Source organism: Cupressus sempervirens, chromosome 5, assembly GCF_028749045.1.
Source record: "Cupressus sempervirens isolate cs-2001-9-10 chromosome 5, ASM2874904v1, whole genome shotgun sequence".
Lineage (NCBI taxonomy): Eukaryota > Viridiplantae > Streptophyta > Pinopsida > Cupressales > Cupressaceae > Cupressus > Cupressus sempervirens.
Window position 1 is genome coordinate 468,230,164 of NC_143122.1, and position 18,099 is coordinate 468,248,262.

The window sequence follows — 18,099 nt, forward strand, 5'->3', positions numbered from 1 at the left end:
ATATTTCCAAGTCAGATTGTCGCCATTTTCCTATCTTATGCACTGGATTTGCTTAATCACTGGAGGATTTGCAGTCAATTGCTAGGAAAGTGTTCAAACCTGGGGTTATATCGGAAGATTCTATTCTGGTTGCTGCTCAGAATTATAAATTGTGGGAGGGAAATGGTTTTATTGGTGGTATTTTTGCGTGTGAGCTGTTGTTGAATTGTCCTCCCTACACTGCAGTTTATGACTATATTAAGCTGGCCTTGGAAACTAGGTTCTACCGTTATATCCCAGCAACGTTATATAGGCTTTGTCATGCTCCGGGACGAGATTGATTGAACTAATTAGGACTAAAGCCTAAAACAAATGCCTTTCTTATCCTGCTCTAACACAGCCATCTGCTGCCAAATCCATAGCCTGTTCTTGATAACGACAAGGGTATTGGCCAAAATGTAAGTCCTGGTGAAAACAATAATAATGGTGCTGCCTTGAATCCCCATGGGAATGTAGTGGCAGGGGATGTTGATTTGGTGCTCGCTGATTTGATGCTTGAGGGATAATAGTTCCCTATTTCCTCTTGTTCTGGTGCTCTTCAAAGATCTATGACTATAGCACTTAAATGTCACCCATATTTTGTAGGATTAAATTGTTTATATCTGCAACTTAATTGTTTCTTCAATTTTGGTGCTGGTTATATTTTGTAATGTGCCAATTTTCTATACTGGCACTTCTAGTTTTTAGGCTTATGTTTTCTGCAAATATATTTGCACTAAGCTTGTGCAAATTGGAAAATTTGGCTTACAAGCACAAGAGCCTTATTTTGTAATCTTTTATTATGTTAACATATAATCAGGTGCAATGCCTTTACCCACCACCCCGCCTCACCCAAAAAAAAAAAAAAACACCTTAAAAATATTAATTTCAAAAAATGAAATTATAAATCATTAATAATTAAACTGTATTAATCGATTGATTAATTTTTATTTTCTTTTATTTCTTAATTACTGACAAAGACATTCTAAAAATGGAAACAAAATTTTAAACATAGTCAATTTATTTTTCAAAAAGATTAAAACTATAAAGATTTTTTTTTTCTTTGGTAAGATCTACCATTTGTGGGGGTAGAGCCCTATACTAATTTGAAAGAGTTATATCTGAATACAACAGACACCTACTACATAGAGCTGAACCAGACACAGAAGTACCCTTCAAAATATTTCAATTTCCTACACACAGGAAATAATAATTTATAGAAGCAAGTCACTTTCTAAATCCTACCATAGGTCATCAACCTACACCAGAACCAACCACATTTAACTGTGGCCACTTCAAAATATTATATTCAAGAGCAGTTTCTACAAAACTTAGGACAAAAGCCCTGGTTGCCACTTGTTCTCTGCCTATTTGTCCATTCAATCTGCTAACAGCACCATTGCCTTAGTCCATCATACGGGTTGGAAAGTTATCAGATTGAGAACACTTGCCACTCAATGTAAACCTGAATCTCCTGTGCTTGGTCAGTTCAACTTGAGTGACAAATGAACAATCCCCACTCTATCTGTTGCTAGTGCTACCATACCTTTCTGATCCGCCAAAACTACCCCCCTTGAATCTACTAGTATCTCTTCTTTTCCAACTATAACCTCACCAAAACAAGCATCCACTCTATTGGCTAACTAGTCCGCCACTTTGTTTGCACTTCGACATACATGGGAAATTAAATAATTCGCAAAAAGAATCTCTATGTTAAAAAAACTATTAATAAATAAAATAATATAAAAACTAAAGAATGCAAATTAAATAAAATTAGCTTCTAAAGTAAACAAATTAAAGAATTCTTTAATAGTTCTTTGGTAAACTAAAATATTCTGAACTAAAGAAACCGATTAAAATAAATAAAAAAGGCTTTTTGATAAATAATATAAATAAAATAAAATTTTAAATAATTCTTTAATAAAAATAACTCAGAGTTTTATTTCTTAGTATTTTTCAGATAGATGTATTTAAGATAGCTACACTAATTTTAAATTCTCAACTTAAAGTTATTCATTTTAATATTTTTGATTTATTTGTATTTCCAAATTGTATGTATGGAGCACACGTCTCCTAGATTTTTAAGATGCACTGTTACTAATCCTCGATTATAGCTTGTCTATTGGCTTTTTACTGTGAATTTCAAATGAAAAGTTTTTACGCGCCCAATATTTGGACAGGCCTGTTTGTTTGATAGCCAATACAGGAATCTTTAATTCCTTTCTGCAAATAATTGGAAATAACTTGCTTTAAACCAATAGTAAAATTTGACTATTTTATTTTGTCATTCAATAACTCAGGCTAAAAGAGATCCTGAAGTTCTTCATCAGGCAGCAATTGCACTGGTTAATTCACAGATGCAGAATGGCGATTTTCCACAACAGGTATTATTGGATCATTCAATCTTATCTAAGGAAAAGTTAATGCTATGATTCTGGTGCAGGTTAATAACCTTCAGTTGTATTCTTAGATGATCTTATAGTTTAGGCTAATAAAATATTAGCTGTAGAAGAGATGGCACACAATTAGTTCAAGCTTCAAATGGTTGTGGAAAACAAATTTTATACAAAACGCATAACAATGTAACCTTTTTTATCAGAATGCTGATATAGAAAATTTCAACTAACATGAGAATGGAAAATACTCATTAGGATTCACTAGGCATGTAGCAAGAATGCTTAGTTGACCCAACAATAGGTAGATGATTTTCTTTTCTTGAATAAGACTTAATGTAATCCCCCTTAGTTATCAGGTTTGCCCTTAAAGCATCCTGCACATGTACTGTATGGCTTGGGTATAAACTCGGCAGTTTGGGTACAACTAGGTATGTACTGAGGGGTACCCAAAGGCGTTGAGCACCAAAAGGTTAAACTCTTTTTTTTTTTGCATCCAAATCCGTAAAATGCCCCTAAAAGCATTATTTTGCCTGATACAGAGACCAATTTGCTGTCTTCAGTCTCATTTTTCTGTTCTGTCATTGGAGTAATCTCCTCTTACACCTTGTGTAGCTTATTGTTGCTGCCCCTCAAATCCATTACAGTCTCCACTCTTGAACCTCCACTATTTAGTGGGATGTCTTGTCATATAAGAAATTTGATTAAGATGAGGGGTTTTGGGAATGGGTCAGATTCAAGAATTCAGACAACTAAAATTATCTTTATTAAATATGTAACTAGCAATTGACATCTAATAGTTATCTTTATCACTACCATTTCTGCATTTGGCATTGATCAATAATGAAGTATCATATTATCAAATGCATTTAGTTTCACAAGTCTGTGTCTCTTTAATTTTTTTTGCACAAACACACATGTACCCATACCATCATACCTAAGGTCAAATATTTTTTCCCCTACCCACTTACCCATTTATGTGCCCAGTTCTTGTATCTGTATCCATGCTTGTACCCATACTGACAACTTAATAATCCCCCTTATTAGCTCTGCCTCCAGATTGCATGTTTCCATTTTTATGATAGGCAGTAGCTGCAGGAGTAACATTTCAATGAAATAGTAGAGATTGCTTATAAGAATAAAATATGAATGACATTCAGAAAATAAGATCTTTAAAAATGTGACAAGGTGGTCTTGCTAGTATCAATTTGATGTAACAGTTTTTAAGTAATGTATTACAGGTCAAAAATTGGATGAGTATTTTAAATTAAAAAATGGACATTCTTTTTGGGTTTAAACTAACAAATGATTGTGTCAACCTGAAAAGAACTGTAGAGACTAGCATTGAAGTTTCATATTGACATCTAATTATGCAAAATAATTAGCCCAGAAGACCATGTGTAAAATTGTAGTCATCATTTAATTGGCAGGGAGACCAGCTTGTATGGCAAGTATTCATTTGGTATATTTGGCTCCTTTTTGTAGCTCATTTAGGCTAACTCTTAGCTTGTATTAATGATCACAAGTGATTGCTAATAAAATTCTCCTCAGTTCGATTTTTTTATTGTCTGACAAAAGATTGTTTTATAATCTCACCTCTTTCCTCTGTGGATCATATTTATTTTTAATGCTCTTATAGTTTTCCCTTAGATGATCTTTCTTTAAGTTGCTTCGATGATTTCACCTTTTCCCTCTGCAGATCATGTTTCTTTTGAATGTTTTGGTTGGAGGAACAATTTATTTATAACATGAAAGCCAAGTGAAATCTTCGGCTCTGGTACCATTTAATGACCTAGATGCAGTTGGTTGGTCCAACAAAGGAGTACCTGACCACATAACCCTAAAAAGTCACACAATGCACAGAAAAAGGAAAAAAATGCATGCACGAGCTAAGAAAATATTGCTACAAACATAACAGAGGCTTAGCCCTGCTTTTATCCTGTAGATATCAGCTCTTCATTCTGTCTAGTCTACAAACCTGAAACTGTGTCTAGTTCTAAATTAACTCCTTGGGGGGTGACAAACAATTTATAATATCGTTCTCTGCTAAGGAAATTTAAATTAAGTCATAATAAAATTAAATAAAAATTAATAATATAATCAAGATTAATAAAAATCAATTATATATTATAAATATTCTATTAATCAATTTATAATTATCTGTGAAATACTATAAATATTAATATCATCACTTAATCTATCAATCATTATAATCAATATATAATATTAAACCATAATATCTATCGGTATATAATCATTTTAATTAATAATAACAGTAATAATTTCTTTGCTTTAAAGTCTGCATGCTCATAGGAAGGAGTCTCGTCCTATTTTGCACGAAGGTCTGATACTTCTCATAGAGGGTTAGTTTAAAAATAATTCTATAGCCTCCACTCCTTCTGTTGACAAACATAAGGGTTCTCACTCTAAAAAGAGTAAGAAGGAGGACAATGTTAAAGGAAAAGAGAAGGTTCTTAAACTTAAACCCTGTATTTCTCAAAAACAAATTGTGGAAGAGGATTTTGAGTCTGAGAATACTGAAAGCCCTGAGAATGATATCCCTGAGGAAAAGGAAGGTACGGATGTTGGGGATTTAAGTTCCAATTTGGAAGGGTATCCGGAGACCAAAGGAAAAAATGAGAAAGGGAATGAGGAAGACATAAGTGAAGGAAACTTAGAATAGAGTAACGCTAATAATGAGGGCAATCAGACTGTTTTTGGTGGAGGTGATAAAGACAGAAAAATTAGTTGAGAATATTGTTGATATGAGAAAGGAGGATCATATGGTTAAGACTGCTTCACTTGCTAGGGAGATAGAGGGACAAGATAGGGAGGACCTTGTTCGCAATGAGGACCCTGTTGAGACTAGGGAGGAGGAACAGATGGAAAGGGAGGAACATATCGACAAGGTTGGTTCCCCTCCTCATGGGATTGCAGAAGACACCAGTAACTCTCCGTAGAGGGAAACCAAGCTTTCCTTCCTGCATTCTGCCAAGCTTAGATCTGACTCCATTCTACAAGTCGATTCATGGATTTATAATGAATTGATGGGGCTGAAGAAGAAAGTGGAAACTCTACAACACAACCAGGATACTGATCGTGCCAAAATCAGCCAATTGGAGGTGCAAATGAGAGATATCCCAAATAAACTTAAAGAATATGAGCAAAATCTTAGAATGCTTATCAAGGAAAGTGGAACAAAGATGGAACAGGTTACTTCTAGTATCTGTGCTGCCACTGCAAGCCTTGGCAAAAGAGCTAATGAAGAAATTATATCTTCCGAGGGTCCAAGCAAGAGAACAAGCCAGAGCTAGAGGAAGATAGCCTTGAAAGCTGCTGCTGCTTCGGCTGCTGACTCCATCTAGGATACTGTTGCGATTGGTAAGGAGGCTGTCAAGATGATTATGGAGCTGCAATAGCAGATTTGGGTCTTGTTCTTTGGTTTTGCTCCTATTCTGGTCCTATTTGCTGGTTGTAGTAAATGGTTCTTGTTTTTGGTCCTGTTTAATGGTTTTCGCTCTAAACTATATTTGAGGTTCCAAGTCCTTGTAAAACTTGGGTACTTTTATTGGACTATGTTTGTGGTTTCAAGTCCCTGTAAAACCTGATTTTGATGCTGTTTTTCAGTAGGTTTTAGGACTGTTTTTCTTGGTGAGTACTATTGCTTTATCTTTTCTCTTACTGTTAAAGGGTTTCGGGGCCCCTTCAAAACTTGCTTAAAACAGTAACAATTTCTATATTACTAACATTCTCTTCCACATAATAAATCAAAAGGAAATGAGACATTAGTTAGAAAATACATGTTAGTCTAGAGAAACGTTCGGAGACCAAATGAGTGGGCCCGTGAGTCAAGGGTGAAGACCTTTAATAGGTTGTACACGGGGTACGCAAGCTGTAGAAATCACAAGAACATGGAACAAAGAGATAAGGACCGAAAAATATATATTAAAAAGGACTGAAAATGTAAATCAAACTTATAATCAGATTGGTATTGAATTAACAATTTTGCAGATTGGAGAACACTAATTCTTTATATTGACTTGCAGATATTGATCAGATTATTCTAGAGTGGATCTGAATTGCAAAGACAATGAAGACTGTATGTTAAATCTGAATATCTGTATGAGAGAATGCATTTATTGATTTTGATGCATATCTGTTGGGTTTTGTTTGGTACTAATAGATGTCTCAATGGACAAGTCATGAGTGGACATGTCCGCTCATGACATGTCCTCTCGTGAAGAGACACAAAGTCCTCCAATAGATATATCATATAGAGGACATGTCCTGAGCTGACATGTCCTCTCATGAATAGACACAAAGTCCTCCAATAGGAATATATATATATATATATATATATATATGGTTTTGATTGAATGCAAGGATGATTTCTTGTATTCAAGGTATATGAATGATAATTCTAATTGAGCACAAGAATTATGTGCAAGTGTATATATGTATGTACGTATATATATCAGTTACATACGTACATGCACAATTATTATTACTATAATCAGTTATCCTTGTTTTTGACTGAAACCAAGGGTGCACATGCTTGGCGATTTGACCCATTAGTATACAACACTTTGGGATGCATTAGCAAGAAGATGATGTGGAGCATGAAGGATGAAAAGGCAGTCACATGGTAAAGGGGAAAAGACATTAAAAGAGGGAGACCCATTATTCGCTTGATCCATCCATGCAAGAATTGAAAGACACATTGGGCAAGTAGTAGGTGATATATGGAGGCGGAAATAATACCTTCCTCACCTTGCCTTGAATGCTCACCTGGAGACCTCTAAAGTGGAGCTGTAGGGACAACCATATGATGAGTTGTATTAACCGGCAGCCCACCACAAATAACCTATATATATGTATATGTGTGTGTGTGTGTGTGTATAGTTGTTTAGCAACGTCAACTATTTAGAAGGGTAAGTCACATGAAAAGTTAATAAGAATAGAATGAAAAATCTATAAACAAATTCTAATATTATCATGTAATGAAATATTATTATTAGGAACAAGAATAAAATTAAGTTCAAATATGTAATGATAATAGAGCTAATTTCGGGAATAGAATTAATTCCATATTATTAAAAATAGGCTTGACTTTTTAATACTATTATTACAAATAATTCTTAAATCGGATTATTTCCAATACTATTCTTATTTGATTTGTGACCGAAAGCATACAATGTTACCAAGGGGGGGCTTGTATAAATTTTATCTAATGGATATTATCCCAATAGAGGGTAGGGGTTAGCGTTCTATAAATCTTCGTGAAATAGACTTGGTCTTGTAAACTTTGAGGTAGTCCATGGGTAGTGTCTAGGCAACTAGGGTAAGACGTATATCCTTTGGTTCTAAATCAAAATAATAATATCCTTTGATAATTGAAATGACATTACAGTTGATTAAATAAGTATAAATCCTTATTAACCCTAAAAGAGGACACTACAAGTGATATCAGAGCTATGATCTTGCCATCTTGTAGGGAAAAGGCGAATTGATCAATCTATCTATTTGAAGGAATGAACTATAACAATATGCTTTCAAAAGATTTGGGTAAATAGATTAAAAAACAGCAATCTCTATAAGAAGTGTATACAATTTATATGCTTAGTGTCTATGATGTGTATGCTTCATGTCTTTAACATGTATACCTTGTGTCTTCCTGCATCAATGTATATGCTTTGTGTTTGAGTTATGTATGCTTCATGTTTTCATGCATTACTATGCCTCATGTATATCTTGTGTCTACATGTTCATTAATGTAATTTTATAATAGTTGGCTGGGAATAGTAAGGATACCTAGAGTAAACCTAAAATATGAATTTACTAACTACTATCAAAACTCCACAACTACGTAGAAGAAAAGTCACCAATTGTCATTATCTAATAACAAGGAAGGGTATAATTGCTTGAGGACAAGCAATTTTTGGGAGCATATGACTGTGATATCCCTCTCTACTAAGGAAATTCAAATTAAGTCATAATAAAATTAAATAAAAATTAATATTATAATCAAGATTAATAAATATCAATTATATAATATGAATGTTCTATTAATCAATTTATAATATTAATATCAACACTTAATCTATCAATCATTATAATCAATATATAATATCAAGCCATAATATCTATTGATATATAATCATTTTATTAAATAATAATAGTAACAAATTTTATATTACTAACATTCTTATCTCCACAGAGTAAATCAAAGGTAGTGAGACATTAGTAACAAGATACATGTCGGTCTACAAAAATGTTTGGAGGCCAAATCAATGGCTTGTGAGTCAAGGGTGATGACCTTTAATAGGTTGTACGAGTAGTATATAAGCTGCAAAAATCACAAGAACATGCGACAAAGAGATAAGTACCAAAAATTATATATTAAAACAAACATTTTAAAAAGGGTGAACATGCTTGGCAGTTTGACCCATTAGTACACAATAGTTTGGGATGCATTAACAAGAAGATGATGTTGAGTATGAAGGATGAAAAGGCAAATCACATCGTAAAGGGGAAAAGGCATATTAAAAGGGGAAGACCTATGATTCGCTCGACACATCCATGCAAGAATTGAAAGACACATTGGGCAAGTAGTAGCTGGTGATATATGAAGATGGAAAATATACCTTCCTCACCTTGCCTTGAAGGTCCATGTGGAAACCTCTAAAGTTGAAGTCGTAGGGACAACCATATCATGAGTTGTATGTAACTAGTGGTCCACCACAAATAACCTATGTGAGTCATGGGTGACGACCTTTAATAGGTTGTACAGGAAGTATATAAGCCTGAAAAATCAAAAGAACATGAGACAGAGAGATAAGTACCAAAAAATATATATTAGAAAGAATATATTAAAAAGGGCAAATATGCTTGGCGTTTTGACTCATTAGTACATAATAGTTTGGGATGCATTAGCAAGGAGATGATGTGGAGTATGAAGTATGAAAATGCAAATCACAAGGTAAAGGGGAAAAGACATATTAAGAGGGGGAGACCCATTATTTGCTCGACCAATCCATGCAAGAATTTAAAGACACGTTGAGCAAGTATGAGGTGATATATGGAGATGGAAAATATACCATCCTCACCTTGCTTTGAATGGCCATGTGGAAACCTCCAAAGTGGGAGTTGTGGGGACAACCATACCATGAGTTGTACATAACTGGTGGCCCACCACAAATAACTTATATAGATAGATATACATATATATATATATATATATATATATATATATATATATATATATATATATATATATATATATATATATATATATATATATATATCTATTTGTATAGCGATGTCAACTATTTATAAAGGTAAGTCATATGTATAAGCTAATAAGAATAGAATTAAGTTCAAATATGTAATGATAATAGAGCTAATTTCAGGAATAGAATTAATTCCATATTATTTGTGTTTTATTTCCAGCTTGTTCTTCATAATTTCGAAGCTTGAAATGATGCCCTAGACACTGTTTTTGAATGCATTTGCACGTGGCTTTGATTTGGTCAAAGTTTGTTCCATTTTTTGGGCATTGTATCTCTCCAACCATCTCCACATTTCCTAATTCGAATCTTGACTATCCTCAATGTTTGGAATTCGAAATCTATTTAAGTCTTCCAATATTGGACAAATCTAAAATCTTAAATCTCTTGGATTTATTTCAGATTTGCTCAAACTTTGGATAAAGACTTTGGTAAAATTCCTTTGTTATTTTCCTTAAGGCATTGATGTATATATTTGTTTGCTTGTGAATCCAAATCTTTGTCATTTCCATTTTCAGATTTGCATGTTTTTGTGCATATGAAGTTGTTCTTTCTATCTTCCATTCTTCTCCAAAGTTGCATATTCAAGGTCTCATCTTACTGGCATATGCAATCAAGTGTAAAATCCTATTCTCAAAAGAAAGATAAGTTTGTTTTTCCTCACATGCTAATGCAAGTTAAAACCCCACCATTTTGCATTTTGTATACCTCCATATGGCTGCCCTATGGTTAAAGTCTTCTCCACATGTTCTATGGATAGAGTTTCACATTTTGTACTTGTTAAAACATGAGATGCTCAATGTGTTATTTATTTTTCCCCTTGCTCACTTAATTCCAAGCTTCTTGTTCGCATATGCAATCCACTCAAAAAAATCCATTTTTGATTATTTTAGTCATCTTTTAGTCGTTCTAAGCTTGATCCATTTGTTCATTCGCTATCGTCAATCATTTCATCCATTCTCCCTATTCATACCTTGCTTAAAATCCATGTTTTTACATTAAAAGGTTTCCGTGGACCCCTCACATGTTGATGTTCATACACTATGGAACTTTCATGTGATAGTTGGACGTGCACACCATTCGGCAATGTCAAGAGAAGTTAAACCGGCAAATGGAAAAGAGACTACTGCTAGACATTCTCAAGTCACTCAATCATCAACTTGAGTTGCTAGATAGAGATCTAGGTGCTTGGAACAACATGCCGGAGATTTGTGTGAGTACAAAGTCATCATGTCTATTGAAATGTACCATGATTATGCACATGTGAATGACCAACAAAGAGAAAGTTCTACAAGGACTTGTTAAAGATGCAAAGGCGGCAGTAGCCAGGATAACTAACCAAAAAAGCACGTTCAGAGAAGTATTTAGAGGGCTATCATGCGAAATCATAATTGAAGATAACAGACTCAAGAATCAAGAAGATTATCTCATAGAGTTCACAGAGGCCATCTGCTTACAACTTGAAGTGGATGACTTCAACATCAGTGTGCTGGATACATTAGCAGGCTGGAAGTATTCATTAAAGAATTTGCAAAATCAAATGGAGATTTGTAACAAAGAGATATACTGGAGTAGCAAGCAATACTCAAGAAGTTTACGATAATCTCGCAACACATTGGTGAGCCAAATGCTACAGTTGTACGCGAGTCCTTGTGGAAGTTTGGACAGCTGGTTGATACCATGTGAATACTTCAAATCAGATTTTCATTTGCTTTAAGTAGAATAGCAATAGGAATACTACGTGTAAAGAACATCTATATTGTAAGTACAGGATAACATGCACTTGTACAACCAACTGACGTAGCTAAGTTGCAATTGCATTAGACATTCAACTTTGAATAAAGTCAATGTAGTTGGTTAGAGATAAGTCAAGGTGGTTGAGGTTGTTCCACTTTTTCCTCCACCTTTCTCTCTCCTATCTTTCTATATAAAGGAGAGAGCTCATTGTAAATGATCTTTTGAAAAGGCAAGAAAATTCTGCCAGTTTATTTATGCACTCTAAGGCTTTGTGCTTGGATGTAAATCTAAATTGCTATCAATAAAAGAGGCAACTTGCTTTCAGACTTTGTGTTGATTCAACATGTTATGTGATGACATTTTCTGGATATTGATTGTGAGTTTTGGAACTTTGATCGATTGGGATTTAAATTTAATCATGCAGACTTTGAGTTGCCTATTGCATTCAGAGCCAATTTGAACTTTTGACGACTTTGTGTTGCAGGGCAAATTGTAATAGATAGTAGTGGCTGCAATTACTTAGAGCTGAATACTTTGGGCTTCAGTTGTAAGTGTTTTTATTAAATTTGAGAGTATCCAGTAAGAGACTTTGTGCATTATTGTTTATTCTGCTTGAATCCTCATTCAAGAGAAATGCGGGAGACTTTGGGCTCCTGTTTTTGTTTCACAAAATATAAAAAGTAAACTGTTGCCACTGGTGTTGTTCTTACATCAATTCCAAGGTCATTGGTATTATTGTAGCAATAAGACACTTTTTGTTAAGTTGGAAAGTTATAGGTGTATGCAAATCATTCCCAAAAAAAGAGGAATTGATCAAGAGAACCATCCTTTTTGTAATTTTAGTTAAGTTCCTATTGAAGCCACCTACGGTAAGAAGGGAGCCTCCCCTATTGCTGAGAGGAGAGAGAAATCTCATGAAATGTTGCCTAAAGTCACAATTTTGTAAGTCGTAGTACGTGACATACAAAATTTTTAGCCAACACTTTTTAATACCATCATTACAAATTATTATTAAATGAGATCATATCCAGTACCATTCTTATTTGATTTGTGATTGGAAGCATACAATGTTACCAAGGAGGGGCTTGTATAAATGTAATGTAATGTATCTTATCCCAATAGAGGGTAGGGGTCCCTAAATCTTTGTCAAATAGACTTGGACCTAGGAACTTTGAGGTAGTAAATGGATGGTGTCTAGGCAATTGGGATAAAACCTATATCCTTTGGTTGTAAATCGAAATAATAGAAATGACATTACGATTGATTAAATAAGTATCAATCTTAACTAATCCTAAAAGAGGACATTACAAGTGGTAGCTGAGCTATGATCTTGCCATCCTGTAGGGAAAAGGCAAATTGATTATTCTATCTATTCAAAGGAATGAATTATAACAATATGCTTTCAAAAGATTTGGGTAAACACAAAAAATAACAACGATCTCTATAAGAAGTGTATCCAATGTGTATGCTTAGTGTCTATGATGTGTATGCTTCATGTCTTCAACATGTATACTTCGTGTCTTTCTACATCAATGTGTATGCATTGTGCTTTCATTGTGTATGTTTCATGTTTTCATGATTTTATGCCTTACGTATATCTTGTGTCTACATGTTTGATTACTGTAATTTATAATAGTTGGCTGGGAATGGTAAGGATACCTAGAGTAAGCCTAAAATATGAATTTACTAATGACTATCAGAACTACACAACAACTTACACTAAAAGTTACCAATTGTCATTATCAAATAACAAGGAAGCGTGTAATTTCTTGAGGACAAGCAATTTTGGGAGCATGTGACAGTGATATCCCTCTCTTCCAAGGAAATTTAATTTAAGTCATAATAAAATTAAATAAAAATAAATATTATAATCAAGATTAATAAATATCGATTATATGATATGAATATTCTATTTATCAATTTATAATTATCTATGAAATACTATTGAATATTAATATGATCACTTAATCTATCAATCATTATAATTAATCATTGTATTTAATAATAATAGTAACAATTTATATATTACTAACATTCTTATTGTCCACATAGTAAGTCAATAGTAGTGAGATGAACTAGTTACAAACTACATGTCGGTCTAGAGAAACATTTGAAGGCCAAATTAATGGCCCTACAAGTCAAGGGTGACGACCTTTAATAGGTTGTACTAGCAGTTTATAATCTGCAAAAATCACATGAACATGAGACATAGATAAGTACCAAAAAAATATTAAAGCAAACTTTTTAAAAACTGCAAACATGCTTGGCAATTCGACCTATTAGTACACGGCAATTTGGGATGCATTAGCAAGAAGATAATGTGGAGTATGAAAGATGAAAAGGCAAATCACATGGTAAAGGGGAAAAGACATTAAAAATGGGAGACCCATTATTCACTTGACCCATCGATGCAAGAATTGGAAGACATGTTGGGCAAGCGGCAGGTGATATATAAAGATGGAAAATATACCTTCCTCACCTTACCTTGAATGCTCACATGGAAACATCCAAAGTAGTAGTAGGGACAACAATAGCATGAGTTGTATGTAATCGACAACCCACCACAATTGGCCTATGTGAATCAAGGGTGTCGACCTTTAATAGGTTGTACGAGCAGTATATAAGTCACAAAAATCACAAGAACATGAGACAAATAGATAAGTACCAAAAAATATGTATTAAAACAAACATATTAAAAAGGGTGAACATGCTTGGTGATTTGACCCATTAGCACACAACAGTTTGGGATGCATTAGCAAGAAGACGATGTGGAGTATGAAGGATGAAAAGGAAAATCACATGGTAAAGGGGAAAAGACATATTAAGAGGGGGAGACTCATTATATGCTCGACCCATCCATGCAAGAGTTGAAAAACATGTTGGGCAAGTAGTAGGTCATATATGAAGATGAAAAATATACCATCCTCACCTTGCCTTGAATGTCCACGTGGAAACCCCCAAAGTGGTTGTCGCAGGGACAACCATACCATGAGTTGTATGTAACCGATGACCCACCACAAATAAAACACACACACACACACACACATAGGTATAGTGGCATCAACTATTTAGAAAGGTAAGTGAAATGTATAAGTAAATTAATAAGAATAATGTTAATAATCTATTAACAATTCCTAATATTATTATGAAATGAAATTTTATCGGTAGGAACAAGAATATAATTAAGTTCAAATATGTAATGATAATAGAGCTAATATTGGGAATAGAATTAATTCCCTATTATAAAAAATAGGATTGACTTTTTAATACTATTATTACAAATAATTCTTAAATGGGAATATCTCCAATACTATTCTTATTTGACTTTCTGATTGGAAGCATACAATGTTACCAAGAAGGGGCTTGTATAAGTCCAATCTAATGGATCTTTTCCCAATAGAGGGTAGGGGCCAGCATTCCATAAATCTTCGTGAAACGGACTTGGACCTTTAAAGTTTGAGGTGTCCATAGATGGTGTCTAGACACCTTGGATAACACCTATATTCTCCAGTCATAAATCCAAATAATAATATCCTTTGATAACTGAAATGAAATTATGATTGATTAAATAAGTAGCAATCCTGACTAACTTTAAAAGAGGACATTACACAATTACTAACAGCCGATATCTGTTGTGTTTACACCCCTGGGGGATTTCCACTATCCTGCGTTTTACCCCTTTGCCACCTAAATTGCTCTTGCTGCCTGTATTAAAACTCACCAACTTCTTATTTTGCCCCATAGTTATGTCTGTTTTGATGCCTATCCTGACCTGCCACATTAGTGCTGTTTCAAATTTCTTAGGTTGCCACATTTGAGATCTCTCATTCTTTGTTATTTCAATTTTTTTGGGCCTTTTGAGATGTGTATAACATTAAATTTTCCCTTCTGTTTCATTCTTCATTGCTGCATTAAAAGTTTATGGCATTTAAAGTCCTGCCTTCTCAAGTTTAAACAAAAGATTCCACTGGGTAACATAAGTACGAATGTCAGCACACTATTTGATCTTCAATATTTTTTCTAAGTTGCTGATTTGGTACAGGTCCGGGTATGACTTCCAGAACCGGGCATGACACTATGGCAATTATTTCCCCCTTACGCATGTGTACAAATATATATGTGTGTCTGCGTGTATGTCTACAATACTACACACACACATATACATACACATATATGTATATGTATACATGTATATATATTTAAGTTGGTGAATCAGGTATGGGAGCAGAAATGGGTAAATAGGCATGAAATGCCTGTTCAACATAAATTCTTTTTGGGGTCAGGTATGTTCATACAAATATGTATGTGTGTATTAAGTTTTTAATGTCATACCAATACATATGCTAAACAAAGCCATTAGAAATTTCAAACATTGAAAAAATATAACATTGTAATTTAAATTCAAGTTTTAGTATCACAAAGATCAAATTGGAATTAAATAACTTGTGGATTTTTAAGGTGAAAAATCAATCAAAACTTGACAATACAAAGCTTTGTTTTTTAGATCAAATGGTAAAACCCAATAGATAATTTTTGAGGAAAAAATTACAAATCCACAAAGGAATTCCACACAACTTTGTGAACCATAGAATCAGAAATTTTTAAAATTCTTTTTATAGAAACCCATTTTTAAAAAATTAGGGAAAAAAATATGAAAACCCAATAGATTTTTTTTTTTTTTTGAGGGAAAAAATTATGAAAACCTGCCAAAATTTCTAAGAGAGGCAAAACATGAGACTTTGCATGGTAAAGCAACATATGCAACCCTCAAAATATAGACCCAATAAATTTGGAGGGTGACTCAAAAGAAAGCTTGAAAAACCCAGAAAATATTGTTGTTGGTAAAATGTATAGTGTGGTCGACGGGTAGAGTAGTATCCGAACGGGCACGTGACGCTTGAGTCACCCCTTCGGAAAGGTATAAGTACATGTCTAAGATGGACTTTGGAATCATTGTTGTAATCCTTGTAATTGTTGTAATCATTGTATTCGGATGGTAATCAGCAAGTGCATACATGAATAAAGTATTTATTCTGCGTTATATCGTGTTATAAATGTGTTAAGCTTTTTACCCTGTACGCTAAACATTTGGCGCCGTTGCCAAACGGATCTGGAATGAAGGAATGATATGAAGATTAATGCCGAATTTTCTTAATAAGGACAGGAACAAGGTGAAAGATGAGGATGAACTACGTACAGCACAAGAAGTTTTAATTCTAGCACAGCAGGCAGAACACAGGCAGAGACTTCAGCAGATTGCCGAGGGACACCGACGAGGTGAAGGGGCACAGACGGAGGGAGTACACTCACCTAGTAGGCTGAGGAGTGCCGAGGAATTGCTGGAGGAAACTCGACAACGCTTAAATTTGGTAGAGGAAACAAGGGAAGAGTTGCTTCACCTGTATACGCCGAGGGAAGAGTGTCCGAACGGAAGGGAAGCAACTCGCATGGCTCGAAGTGCTGAGGGAGCATGAGCGTGGAGTGATCTCTTCGTTCCTGATACACCGGATGAACAAATACAGGCGGAGAATAGAACAACATCACTTGAAGATCTTTCACTAGGCAACACGGTTGTTGAAAACAAGACTGTCGTACAGAATAGCGCGGAAGACCAGAATAGCACGGGAGTTTAGAATAGCGCGGGAGTGCAGAACAGCACAGGAGCTTAGAACAACGTGGGTACACAAGTACCTTAGAATCAAAGAAAAGTAACGATGGCAGGTCCTAAAGAAAAGTGGCCCAAGTTTCACAGTGACGGTTTAGCAGACCTTATCAGACATTGTAAAACGTGTGAAACCATATGGACAGCGAATGGTGTGACGGATGAGGACGACTGGGTGAGACAATTTCTAGCAACCTTGCGGGGTGTGGCGATAGATTGGTTTTCCGATACCAGTCCTTAGAAACTCAATACATGGAAATTTTTTTGAAAAGAATTTATAGCAGAATTCAGATTGCTCCGAGATGATAATGAAATAGTGGCAGAAATATACAGTACTAAACAAGGAAAGAATGAAACAGTTTGAACTTATGCTAGACGATTGAAAGAACTGATTGGAAAGATGGAGAGTAAACCAGCAGATGGTTTGAAAGAACGGTGGTTTGTGGAGGGGCTACGACCGGCTCTTAAAAAGAAGATGAAGATTGTACCACCGTCGTCGTACACTGACACGTATACTCGTGCCATGGATTTGGAAAGTAAACAAAAGACGAGTAAGAAGAAAAAGCATAAATCCTTTGATTCGGATGATTCATCCTCAGAAAGTAGCAGTAGCGATGAGGAGTCGAACAAGAAGGTGAAAGCATTACAAAAAGACATGCTTCAAATGATGAAAGAATTCAAGAATTTGAAAAAGAATCCGAACATAGTGAAGGGAGAATTGTGGTGCACAGATTGCAAGGAGGATGGCCATACGAAGGGTTCATGCTCGAAGAAGCAGTTTTGTGACATATCCCAGGTAGCGGGGCATTCATTGAAGGAGTGTCCGTTAACTTGAAAGCAAAAGGACACCAGCAGGTATTACTAAGGCAAGAAGCGTCCAATAACACGAGTAATGATGCAACTTCGGGTGGATATTGGAATAATAATTGATGTGGAAGAGGTGGAAACAATAATAATAACAGAGGCTAAAGTAGAATATAGTATGATGCAAGTGGACGGCCGA

At 34.7% G+C, this 18,099-nt stretch overlaps 1 protein-coding gene across 2 annotated transcripts in view; it reads left to right on the forward strand.

Moving 5' to 3' along the window:
- CAS1 (cycloartenol synthase 1) overlaps positions 1-18,099 on the forward strand; it is a 235,375-nt gene that overhangs the window by 205,173 nt on the left and 12,103 nt on the right. For both annotated transcript variants that reach the window (XM_089831311.1, XM_089831312.1), the window contains exon 18: positions 2,319-2,402. In XM_089831311.1, the coding sequence (XP_089687437.1) occupies positions 2,319-2,402 (84 nt within the window). The remainder of the gene's footprint in view (positions 1-2,318; positions 2,403-18,099) is intronic.